Source organism: Aegilops tauschii, chromosome 6, assembly GCF_002575655.3.
Source record: "Aegilops tauschii subsp. strangulata cultivar AL8/78 chromosome 6, Aet v6.0, whole genome shotgun sequence".
In the NCBI taxonomy this organism is placed as follows: Eukaryota; Viridiplantae; Streptophyta; class Magnoliopsida; order Poales; family Poaceae; genus Aegilops; species Aegilops tauschii.
The window spans coordinates 453,061,193-453,074,931 of NC_053040.3; the positions used below are offsets into that span (position 1 = coordinate 453,061,193).

At 40.9% G+C, this 13,739-nt stretch overlaps 1 protein-coding gene across 1 annotated transcript; it reads right to left on the minus strand.

Moving 5' to 3' along the window:
* Window positions 1–1,835: 1,835 nt before the first annotated feature.
* On the minus strand, window positions 1,836–5,569 carry LOC109785694 (subtilisin-like protease SBT1.4). The gene is made up of 3 exons (XM_020344293.4): window positions 3,168–5,569; window positions 2,969–3,066; window positions 1,836–2,367 (listed from the first exon to the last, which is right to left on the minus strand). Exons 1-3 carry the CDS (start codon window positions 3,392–3,394, stop codon window positions 2,285–2,287), a joined length of 408 nt encoding a protein of 135 aa, XP_020199882.1. The 5' UTR covers window positions 3,395–5,569; the 3' UTR covers window positions 1,836–2,284.
* Between the last annotated feature and the right edge of the window lie 8,170 nt (window positions 5,570–13,739).

Here is a 13,739-nt window from a genome sequence, read left to right on the forward strand (position 1 = left end):
TATGCTCAAGAGTTCAAAAATTGTTCATGAATTTGGAAAATATTAAAGCATTTGAATTTTTTGAAAAATTATCATGAATTTCGAAAGAAAAAGAAAAAGAAAAGGAAAAGGAGAAAGAAAAAAGAAATAAAGAAAAGCGTAAAAAAATAATGAAAATAAACAAAAAATAAAAAGAGAAGCATTAAAACAGAATAGGGACATGAAGAAAAATACCGGTATTTGCTAAAACCGGTTGAGAAGCGACCTCAAACGGTGAGGGCTATTTATTGCCCCGTGCAAGACATAGTCTGTCTCACTTCTAGCGCGGCAGTACTGGGCCGGCACAATATTGTAGCGTGCAAAAGTTTTTTTCCTCTGTGTTTTTTTCCTTAGCTTTTTTTAACTGCTTGCAATGGTTTTCTTTGTGTTCTTTTTTCTGATTTCTTTAGTTTTTCTTTCTTTCCTTTTTCTTTGGTTTTCTTTGTTTCTTCTTCAATATTATTATTTTACCTTTTTTTATCTTTTTTTCCAACACATGTCTACATTTTTCCAACACTTTGTACATTTTTCATATACATCAGTAACTCTTTTTGCAAATAGTCATCGAACATGCCCGAACTCCATAGTAACCGCCAACATGGAGTTTGGGTCGAAAAACCGGGTCTAGCTGATTCAGCAAACATGTCTCAACTTCTGTGACTTACAAAAAATTATGGAGCGTGCTTCTGTCTGATCAATGTTGTGCATTATTTGGTGCAAGGTTCGTATCGGCAGTACTGCAATACACGTTGAAATACAAGCTTTAATGAACCTTATTCACTCCAGCGGGCCGAAAATGGCATGTGTAGTGGGATGACAAAGTCGCAATGGCATATTTCCAACTTGGATTTTTTGTAGTGGCATTTTTTTAATTTGCGAAGGTTGTAGTGGCATGAATCCAATTACTGTTATATTTTTTTTGGGTGAACTCTTTTATTTATGATTTTTTTAACCGGGCATAACCCCTTTCCATTACTGCGACATAACGGAAATACAACAGTCCAAAGAGAAGGAAGAAAAGGGAAACCCACTGTGAGCACTCGCCATCGAGATTACCCACCGTGGGACGAAAACCCGACGACACCATATCTCAATATCTAAGTCCAGGCCAACACCCCTGCTACTACCAAACCACTCATACATGAGCAACAAAAGGCCAGTCCCACGCGGGGGAGGAATTAACAGAACCAAGATAGTTCAGGGCACCTAAAACAGCACGAATCACCACCAAGTGCATGCCTCAGCGCGCCACTCCCTCCTGGCTTGCCGCACAGATTCTCATCATCATCGATGCGTTCTCCTTCAGCATCTTTGCCCCATCCTTCATGCTTGCAGCGTCCTCTTGCTTCACTAGCCCTGCCCAGTAACAAAGTAAAGCACAAGCAGAAAAGATGCATTCAAACGAATTTTTAAGAGGTTCGAATTCGAAAGTAGCTCTATTACGACAAGTCCATATCGCCCAACACACAGCCGCAACCCCCGCGGTGTAAAACTCTTCTCCTCCAGGAAAAAAAAGTAAAGCACCACACATAAGCTTGCCAAATATTGTCAGGACACAACTCAGTGCCAAACATGCATGCAATTGTTCTCCAAGTTACCCTAGCAACTGGGCATGTAGAAAACAAGTGCTGCGAGGTCTCACGACCCCCACAAAAAGAGCACTTAGGATTCCCTTTCCATCCCCGATGTTTCATCACATCCCTAGTCAAGATAGCATTCTGAAATAATTGCCATAAAAATATCTGAATTTTCAACGGAATTCTGGCATTCCAGATCCATCTGTAATCACACCCAGCAATGTTTTTCTCCAGGAGAGAATACCCAGACTTAGTTGTGAATGATGCCTTCGCACCTTTTTGTCTAGTTTCGTTGCATAGAAGCTAAGTGCAACCGGTAGGTTAGTTTCTTGTATATGTTATCATCCTCTTAAGAGAACTCTCACTTTGAACCTTTGCATTACAGTTTATGACCCGCACGCTGGACAACCCCAACCTAACCCAGTGCGCAACTCCTTCAGAGTTTAGAGAAAATAGGAATATAATATGGTAGCAAACCAGACATCTTTGCCCATCAGTATATACGCAGACAGAGTTATACAAGGTGCAACAATTCTAAACAAATTACACTATAAACTTCTTGCAACGCTACACTCTATATATGTGTGTAATTTTGAAGTATGCAGAGAAAGATCAACACAAGATTCTTCTCGGGGGCTTCTTGTTCCATATTGTGCAACAACTCTTAATAACTGGACAGGAGCTCTTGCTCAGTTGAGGTTGTTGTTGTTGTTGTGGTCGTCGTGAAGGGAGTACTTGACATCAGGCTGCGCCCGGATGACGTTAGGGTTCTCTGGAAAAGGTGGAGAGAAATTAAAGAAGGGTCAAAAAATAATAATCGTGTGGCCTTTTTAAGGCACTAACAAGCACATGCACCAATGGAAAGAGGAGGTGATAATGTTAGCATGTAGCTAAACTGGATTTGTTAATTTAACGACCGACCTGGACGGCAAAAGTTTACTTCACTTGGATATCAGGAGTTGGACACCGAAAGTGAAGCAGCTAATTGTCTTCTCGGTAAAGGCAAAAATATATACCGAAAGTGTGCTAAGATTATTTGCAGGGCTGTACTATACAGTATACATTTATAATGTCGGTCCTTGCTGATGTTGTACACCTTTCTTGGTCATGGGGAAAAATTAGCATATTAACCATGTGATGTGGTGTGAGTAGGTCTTGCATTGACCTCGGTATGGGCAACATGTCTGACTAAAATTACCCACTTGATCTTAAAGAATTCGTATATACCATGGGTTTGCTTTAGTTGACTGTGAGAGCATCATGCAATTAAAGAAATCTCTTGTAACTGTAGTTTTACTGCTTGCTAAGTAAAGGAATTCAGTTGACTGTGAGAGCAGAGCAAAGCAGAGGAGAGGAGAAAGAGGGGAACTCACTCCTGAGCACGGCGACCTGCGCGGGGGTGAGCCTCGCCGCGAACCCGCTGATGGCGTTCTTGTAGCTGTAGACCAACGCCGCATTGGCCTTGTCCTCGCTTGGAGATTCAACCCGAACAAAGGAAGGGCAGGATGGCGTCAAATCTCTACTCCATTCGACGCCAATGATGGGAAAGAAACCAAAATGCTCTGGACATACCTGCCGACCGCGGCGATGAGGATGCCCATATGGTAGGCCGCGCTATCGGCGGCGACGGCCGGGGGCTTCACCATCACGATGTACACGATGCTGCCGGAAGCGGGGCCTGGAGCGCGCTGCTGCTGCTTCCCCCTGCCGGCGGCGGTGGCGCCCGTGGACGCGGCCGCGGCGACCGCGAGGACGGCGAATGCAACGGCGACCGCCGCCGTGATGCGTGTGTGCGCCATCGTCGGCTTCCGGAGTTGAAGACGGCAGGCCGTGGTGTGGTGGCAGTGGGCGTGTTCGGGTTTTTCTTGGTTTGTGGCGGGAAGGATGCCATGGGAAGGTGCCTGCTTATATAACCGCGGGCAGGGGGAATGGCCTGCTCAGCTCACTGACTGACAGATATGATAGTTTAAACTTTAAAGAATTTGTACTACCGCCATTAATTCGATGACACAGTTGGGTGCTAGCTTTTTACCTCTGCCTAACTTCAATCAAACCAAGATTCATGCATGCGTAGACATGAATTTAATTGTTTACACCGTTTGTTGGGTCTTGCTACGTGCATAGGCCGGGCATGATCCGATCATCCTTTGCCTCCCGCGGCCAGACCTTGTCAGCAGTGTTCGGCGGGCCTCCGCCCGATTATCGATCGACGCACGATCCATTTTTACATGGAATGGAGTTGAGGTTCGGCAGACGGGCAGAGGTCCCCTGCTTGCCCAAATCGCCGCACATGCCCTTGCCCCTGCTGCGTGGCCTGCTTGAAGATACTGGTTGAAGTTGAAGCCCAGGAGTAGAGACAGTGAAGCCTGTTGGCTGTTGCTGTGGGAGATACAGTCAGTCGTTAAGAAGAGTTCATTGGATATTAGATAAATTTAGTGTCTAATATGCTACTACTAGGGCTGCAGTACTCAGCGTCTGTTTATGTGTGAATGTGCTTGTATGTTTTCATTTGATTTATGTTTTTGTTTTCTGATAAGCTAGGTTCATATAGATCGTGCGGGCTGAAATTACCGAGCTAAAACCTAGGTGATGGAACTTCCCTCTGTCTTATCTTCACCGGATTTCCTGTTGTGCCCATGGCGCAACAAGGCGATTAGGACCAAAATTTAATAGCTTATAAAGAAGGCCAAGCCGCCAAGACATGTTCACAGTGTGATACCTCGCTCCTATATACTACTAGTATAATAGGATGAGATGCCAAGAGATTTTTAGATAACCATTATAAGTAGGAGTATAAGATACCTTGGTACCAAGCTGTTCTCATGGTTGGCTTGTTGGGAACTGTTTCTTATAAGAAACTGAGTTCTATAATTGACCCAGTTGATTGAGTTCGGTACTTGGTAGGACTCCTAGCAGCCCTAATCATGAATTTTTAACATATAGTATAAACATTGCAGTCAGGCATAGAACAGGCTCGTGAAGTCCAGCAGTTTTCACAGTACACAATAGTGAGCACAGTCACAAGGAGTAGGGCATTTGGAGACTGAGCTCCATGGAGCCCTTTATTTTGAAAAATTCAAAACTAAAAAATTTCAGTCTTAAAAAATTCTGAAAAAAATACACATGTATGCAAGCATGTAGAGTGTATGTGTGAAAATTTTCAGGATGAAATACCTTGAATTGCGTACTGCACAAAAAAAATCATGGACTTTAAAGATGACAGTACATATGCTAAAAAGCCTCAGATTTGTCTTTTTGTGTAGCTCACATTTTAATGCATTTCGACCTGGAAATTTGCACACACTTACATTATGTATCTAGGTATGTGTGTATTTATTTTCAGCATTTTTTTAAACTGAAAAGTTTGAATTTTAAAATTTTAAAATAAAGGCCTCATGGAGCTCGGTCTCCGTTTGGCATTTTCAAAATCACAAGAGACTTATCATATGGAAGTAGACTTCATGTTCCCATAAATAGAACACATCTTAAAGGAGTCTGAAGGTACTTCAGAAAGGGTTTAAAGGGGTAATTCAGCTTGTGATCCTCAAGGAAGCAATCACTTATCATTACATATTGTAAAAAAATTGCAATAAACATCAAAATAAAAATAAATTTGTTAACAATATTTTTATAAATAATGTAAACTCGAGCATTGCATTGCTTCAACTAGAGATGGTTACAAATCTAGTATTGTATTGCTTCAACTTAATAAATTTGTTAGGTATGATTCTTGTATGTTAGTATGTGCAGCCCTGTAGCAAAGCTAGCATCACACAATTGTTAGTTGTGATTTAGTGTTGTATGCATCGCACGAAAATTATCGTATCTGTAGTAGGACTCTCTAAACATTACTACTCCCTCCGTAAACTAATATAAGAGTGTTTAGAATACTAAAATAATGATCTAAACGCTCTAATATTAGTTTACAGAGGGAGTACTAAATCTCTCTTTCTCTATAGCAGGCATGCACCAGAATAAAAAAAAAGTAAATTGCTTATTTACGATCGATAATCTCGGCTATTGCTCATTTGCAATCTAACAAACCAACATTGCTCTTCTACCTCTTACAAGCTTGTTTTGTCGCCAATTTGCAATTGCCGTTGCTCTGCCGTTATACCTCTGCAGGCAAAAGGTAAAACATCTGGTAAAAATGTCTTCTATCACCCCGCACAAGTGCAGCTAAGATATATACACATTTGTTCATATGAAATCTCTTTAGCATTTACGTAGACATGCTCAACAATAATGATCCATTATTGTCAACCTTCTTCAACTATGTGATTCCCTTCTGGATTTTGCCCGTCCAGTGTAGAAAGCCAACAAAAATGGAAAGACACTGCAGAATCAGTACTGCTAAGCAACTCCCTTTTTCATCCTAAATAAATCAACTCACTTTTTTTAAGTGTTTTGTTATTTGGTAAGCTTCACAAGATATAACACAACTCAATAGCTATCGAAGGTACCCGAAAATTTCATATCAAGAGAAAAATTTCATCAAACTATATTAGTGTAACAACTGCAGATTAATAATATTATTTAGGAATTGATTGTGCATCATAACCATCTCATAAGATCATGTTTAATTAATTTTAATTTGAAAATGAGGATAATTCCAACCCCCATCTTTTAGAAGGGCTAAAACCCTAACACATCTTCAATGTACCCAAGTTGTCCTATGTGTATATGGACTCACCCCAAAATAGTACATGGGTTGAAATGGTTTAAATCATCAAATCCTAATTAAAATCCACTTTCAATAAAATGCATAGATTTTTTTATCTATTTAAATTGAGGGACTGTCACTCAGTGGAATCTCTTGAAAACCTAGATCTATATTTGCAATATTATCGGGAAGCAACCAAAATTACCCCATGATTTTTGGATCAATATACCACACACTTATAGTTCAACCCCAAATAATAATGAAATTGGGTTTATATCCAAATAAACTACAATTTATTTTTGTTATCCAAATAAGCTATAGTGCAATACAAAATAATAAATTATTTTTGTTGCTTTGTTTTAATACAGTGAGGCTACACAAAAAATTGAAATAACTTGGACTAAGATTGGACCATCAATTAAATATAAATCAGGAGCAAACAATTATTAAACAGAATAGTAAAAATGGCTAAACAAATAAAACTCTCTCTCTCTCTCTCTCTCTCTCCTCTCATGGGCCAGCAGCCAACACAATTGGGCAGCAAACCAGCCCGCAAGGCTTATACTCGCCTCTCCTCCTAACCCAGCCCACCACCACCTTTCCTATGATAGTACGGAACAGTGTGTGGCACCCATCCAGCTGTTGTCGACTCACTGTTTTATAAAAAAAATCTGTCTGAGATACGGATTTTGGAGAAACTTGCCTCAATGAGCACTAAATCAGCCCCTGATTGCCCAAATCGCAGCACATGCCTGTGCGTTTTTCAGGGATATCGTCCATGTGCTACGTGGCCAGCATGAAGATACTGGTTGAAGCCGAGGAGTAGGGTGAAGCATGTTGCATGATTAAGCCTCGTCTTTCTTTCTATTAAGAAAAGAAAATTGGATGGTGAACATCGTCAGAAAATTGGAGTATCTGTTAGTAGATGAAGATTTGGCTTCTATTGGTTTTGTGTTCGAGTGAAGTCCATAACGAAAGCAGTTTTGTCATACTCCTTCCGTAAATATAGGTGTTTTAAATATTCCAATATGGACTACATATGAAGCAAAATTAATGAATCTACACTCTTAAATATGTTTATATACATCTGTATGTAGTTCATATTGAAATCTCTAAAAAAGACTTCTATTTAGGAACGAAGGGAGTACTACATTGCTTCTGTGCTAGCCCCTGTTCTCTGTTGAATGACTACACTGCAGAGTCCAATGGATATTAGACAAATTTATCTAATATGATACTAGGGCTGAAGTACTCAGCATGTTTATTATGAATGTGCATGTATGCTTTTTCATTTGATTTCTGTTCTCTGATAGGCTGGTTCATAGGTGATGGAACTTCCCATTGTCTCATGTGTACTCCCTTCATTCCAATGAATAAGTCGCACACGCTTTTTAAAAATCTAACTTTGACCGTAAATTAGATCAATAATATATATATTTTCAACACGAATTCAACGATAATTTAATAAAAAATAACTCGTATTTGGTTGGTCTAATCTATGGTCAAAGTTGAATTTTGAGAAGCATGTATGCCTTACTCATTGGAATGGAGGAAGTGTGAAGGGTGCAGGTGCGCGAGAGCTATATCCCGCCTACTGCGAGACCGAGGGGAATGGCTTTGTCTCCCTTTGCGCAAGACTGAAGGAGGTCTTGCCTCATCGGGCACCCTTCCGTCTCTGGTATTGGGTCGGCCAAATCCTTCATGCTCGTTCATTTTTCTTATCTGCTTCTTCATTCCTTCGTTTTCTTGTCTCTTTCTTAATTTTGTTTATATTTTTGGATATATTCTAAATACATATATTCGAAAAGTTCATTTAATTATTATTTTTAAAAACGTTCGCCGTGCATTAGAAAAATGTTAATGCAGCGTAATTTTTTGTTCAGGCAACTTATATCAAATGTTGACATCACTCAAAAAAATGTTCGTGACATTTAAAAAAATTTCACGTGTTTCAAAAAATGTTCGTGCCATTTCAAAACCACACTTACACAATGTAAAACAAAAATTCATGTAATTCAAAAAAAATTGTACCATTAATAAAATATACGTGACATATAAAAATTGTTGACGCATTAACAAATATGTACGTGACATTTGAAACAATGCTTATACTATGTAAAAACTATAAACATAGTTTAGAAAAACATATCGTATCATTCAAAAATATGTTCAACGTATATTTAAAAAAAATATTTAATACATATTCAAAGCATACTCAAAACATTTATTTGAATAATGTTCAATGTGTATCTCAAACATTCCTGGTGTGTACAAAAAATGTAGAATGTGTATTGCAAAAAGTATAGATGTATATTGGTCATAAAAGGAAAATAAACGGGTGAAGAAACACAGAAAACTGAAAAATAAAAATAAAAAATTGATAAAAACCAACATAAAAACCCGGGCGGAAGCTTCTAAACAAGACTTAATTGGCCATAAAAGCTTCCTAAAACCCACTCCCTAGGAATCAACATTGAGCCGGCCATTCTGGCGATAGCCTACTGGCGAGATTATGAGCATAATTGGTTTGATGTCAAAAATTGGCATGCCAAATTTTGGCAACTGCCAAATTTTGGCTAGAGATTGGTTGCTTGCCAATTTTCATTGCCAATCTCAGAAGAAGTTGCCAAATGTTGGCAACTTCTGATTTTGCCAAATGTTGGCTTGCCAAATATTGGCAATGCCAAATGTTGGTAGCAAACCAATTATGCTTTATAGCTCCCACTGAGACAAAGTTCCTTCTTGCAATAGGCGAGAGGTAAGATGGACCGACCCCATGAGCAACGTACACGAGCAGTTTTACAAAGGTTTGCACATGTTCATGAAACACTTAATCCGTTTTAATTTTTCTATTCAATTATAACAATTTCCCCTTTTTCTTTTCCTTATTGAATATATGTCAACTTTTACTAAAACATTTTTTGTAAATGCTGAATATTTTTTATAAACATTTAACATTTTTCAATGCATGATGAATATTTTTTCAAATACATGTAAACAATTTTTCAAATACACATTGAATTATTTTCCAATAAACATTGATCATTTTTTAATACATGTGGAAGATTTTTCTGATACACTTTGAATTTTTTTGTAAAATACATGATGAACAATTTTCCAAATACACATTCATAATTTTCTGAAAACACGTTGTAACTTTCTTGTAGACACGTGAATATTTTTTAAATACATGACGAAAGTTTTTCCAAATTTCATGAACATAGTTTTTGAAAAGTTTGAACATTTTAAAATGTCACGTACATTTTTTTAAAACTTGTGCGAACAACTGTTTTGCAATACATGGACAGTTTTAAATGCGTGAACAATTTTTAATGACATGGTTATTTTTTTAAATGTACAAAATATTTTTAAACTAGGAGAACTAAATTTTACATTTCCCAGATATTTTCATTGCTTTTTTAGTTGGCATTTTTATAGTTAGAACCTGTAAAATGTGCATTTAGTATCTAATATGCTACGAGGGCTGCAGTATTCAGCGGGACCTCCTAATCGGCACCTTCTACGTCAGTTAGGGGTTCTGGCGACCATGTGCGTGCAGATATAGGCCGTGCCATCGAACCAACACGATCAATGGTTGACCGTAAAAAAATCATGAATTCAAAAAGATTCATGGATTTGAAAAATGTCCATGAATTGAAAAAAGAAATCTCCCAATTTGTTTTACAAAAATTTCACCCTGGAGACCTGGGTTTGATCCTAGGTTATGCCCTTTTTTGTTTTTGTTTTTCTTTTCTCTATGAATTCTTAGCATATGTGTCCTCCCCTCTTTCTTAGCAGACGGGCTACACAATGTTGCAATTTCAGCCCAGCAACTTTCTGTTTAACCTTTCTCTTTTCTTTTTTGGGTCAGATTTAATTGCTTTTCAAAATATTCATTTGTTTCGAACGCTAACTCGAAATCTAAAGTGTTATATATGGAAATTCATCAGAAAAATATTTGGATTCTAAATATGCTATTATATTGCATGTTAATCATATCTAAAATTGCATTTATGGTGGAACCTTTAATTAATACCTTCTTTATATGTAGTATTTTGGAAATGACTATTATATATGTTTCCTACCGAGTAATGCTACACATACATAAGTTTACGGGGGGTTTACAGGCAGGTGGATTTTGATTGGAGATTAAGGGGAAGGAGGGTCCCACCCCATGAAAATCGGGGGCGAGATGTTAGTTAGAAAGAAAGAATTCTAGTCAGCGCGTAATTGGGTGTAACTCTTTGTACGTTTACATTATTGGTTTCCTACCCCATTTAAATTGAGTAGTTGTGATAGTTTAGTGCTCTTAAAGAAGATATTATTGGCACCATAGGGGATATTGATCCCTACCAGCTACACTACTGTAATTAGCTTATTTGCCGTCTGCCTGTTCTTTGCCATCCGCTGGCGGACGGCAAAGAAGGTCTTTGCCATCCGTTTACAGAAAACGGACGGCAAAGATTCTTTGACGTCCGCTGGCTGGCGGCAAAGAGAGAGCTGGCCCCACTAAACGAGCTAATTGGAAAAAACTTAACGGCCCCCCTCTTTGCCGACGGCAAAGAGGAAACAAAGCGGACGACAAAGGGTGGGCGGACGGCAAAGATGTGACCTAACTAACGGCCGAGGGGGTGTTTGGCAGGCGGCGGGGGCGGCGGCGGGTAGTGGGGGCGGCGGGGGCTGCTGTGGTCGTCGGGGAGGAGAGAGGGAGAGAAACAGAGAGAAGGGGCGGGGTGGGGCTCAGCCGTTAGTTAGGTCACATCTTTGTCGTCCACCCACCCTTTGTCGTTCGCTTTGTTTCCTCTTTGCCGTCTGCTAGCAGACGGCAAAGAGGGGGGCCGTTAAGTTTTTTCCAATTAGCTCGTTTAGTGTGGCCAGCTGTCTCTTTGCCGTCAGCCAGCGGACGGCAAAGAACAGGCTGATGGCAAAGAAGGTCTTTGCCATCAGCCTGTTCTTTGCCGTCCGTTTTCTGTAAGCGGATGGCAAAGACCTTCTTTGCCGTCCGCCAGCGGACGGCAAAGAACAGGCAGACGATAAATAAGCTAATTCCAGTAGTGGCTACCATATGCTAAATGTTACAATATGTACATAATCATCGTCTCTATTTTGCATAATGCATAATAATCAACCCATATACAATGATGTACACTAAACTGCTGATATGATGTTTATGTAAACATGTGGCTAACGTTGATTTCCATATTGTTTGAAATCCCGCCCATAAAGAATTTTGGAAACACATTGAGGGGATGTTTGGTTCAGAAGTCCTAGGACTTTTTCTAGTCCCAGGGACTAATCAAAAAAGACTCTCTAGTAGAGTCTTTTTCTAGTCCCTGTAGAAAAAGTCCCTCCCGTTTGGTTCCTAGAGACTTTTTAGGGACTTTTTCTAGTCTCTGGGACTAAAAAGTCCCTAAACCAAACACCCCCTGAGTACACTAAAAAATAATCTCACATTTATGTTTTTTGCAACACCACTTATCATGTGTTTATTATCTGGCATCATGAATGATTGCAATGGATTTGCTGATTTCGTCGAGTGTGTGTATGAGGGGTGATGTTTTTTCTCCGGTTGCTACGCACGGGCATGTTTGCTAGTAAACTACATAAGAGCATCTATAATCGTACCCCCTATACCCGCCCCAAACGCCCGGGCAGGCTGCCCGGTCACCGTTCGGACAAAAAAATACCACCCAACCGGATGCCACATATCCTGCCCAAACGCCTGGGCTGACCGGCACTCCACATACCCGGCCCATATCTAGGGCGGATATGGGAGGCCTGAATACGCCCGCCACTCGGACTAACCGCTAGGGTCCGTGCCAATTCGCCCATATCCATCCTCCTCCTTGCCCGACCAACCCTCCCCTCTTCTCTGTTGGCCGTCGTCCGCACAGCCGCCACCAGAGTTCCGCCGCCAACCAGGCCGCAACCAGACAAGGTAGCCGCCATCGGACGCTGCCCCGATACCCCCCCCCAAATATGTACACCTTGTACTGTACGTGTTCGATGAAATGTCGAAGCCAGATTTTTATTCTTTCGGTCATTATTTCTATGTAACCGATGGATTCGTCGTGGAATGATGGCTATGGGAACCCTGACCTTCATGAATTCATATTCAATGAGTTCATCGCCTCATCGGATTTGGACGATGAGGATGCTGAAATGAGGATGATGATGATAATGATGATGAGAATCCAAGAGGAGTGGGAGAAGGAAGAGGAGCACGTCCTAAACTTCAACGGTTCCATAAAGGGGCGGGGAGCTATTCCCCAGGATAGGATTGCGGGTGCAAGGCTTTTGTACACAGACTACTTCACGGCGGACCCAACATTCCCTGATAATTTCTTTCGAGGTCGCTGCTAAATGAGCAGAAATTTGTTCTTGGGTATAATGGTTGTCATGGAGAAGGTTGATAAAAACTTCAAGCTGAGGAAGGATTGTTGTGCACAACTTTATTTCTCTCCTCTGCAGAAATGCATGGTTGCTTTCAGGATGCTTGCTTGTGGGAAGGTCGCAGATGCAATTGATAATTAAAATCAGGATGGGAGGGAGCATGGTCTTGGCGACCAAGGTGCAATTTACACGCACCGTGTTGAAGGTGTTTGAAGCAGAATACCTGAGAGATCCAACTATGGAGGACACAGAAAAATTGTTGTCAATTGGAGCATCAAGAGGATTCTCAGGCATGTAAGGTTCAGCTGATTGCATGCACTGGCAATGGAAGAACTTCCCAAAAGGTTTGTGTGGGCAATACCAAGGTCACGTCAAAGAAGCCACCATCATATTTGAAGCAGTGGCATCAAAGGACTTGTTTTTTTTAGAATCACCGGGGGGGGGGGGGGAGTTTCCCCACCTGAATATATTACTCAAATTGGCCAAAATGCCAGAGTGGTGATCCAGTTTATAAGGAAAACCAGATCGAAAACCTTAAACAAATTGACCCCGTTTATAAGGGAAACCGGGCCGAAAACCAAACAAGGCACGACCAAGCTAGCAGACATAAGACCAACACCATGAGGGACACAAGTAGATGTGGGGTGTCGTCGAGAGATCACAATACGAGGACTTTGCAAATAGCCGAACGCATCGGCGGGCAAACCGGCCCCATGGCACAACTCAGGAGCATCCACAGCCAACGAGTGTCATCCCTGACACGAACCTTGACTGGGGCTCCGCCATAGAAAGAACGGAACGAATAGCAGTTTGAGAGGCATCTTGCGCCATCCTTGAGCAAAGATGAGTCGAGACAACACCAAGAGCACCAAGCTCGCTGCAACACAACGGTAACCATGAGAGGGTCCTGAGCAACCATTACCAGAGCCGCATGAGAACACCACCACCGTAGACGAAGAGCTCCAATCAACCGAGACCATCCATGATGCCTCAAGGCTATTGGTGCAGCCGAAGGGCAACGAGCGACCGAGTCCACACCGGACGAAGAGTCACACGCTGCCAAGTCTACATCACAACACTGGCACCGC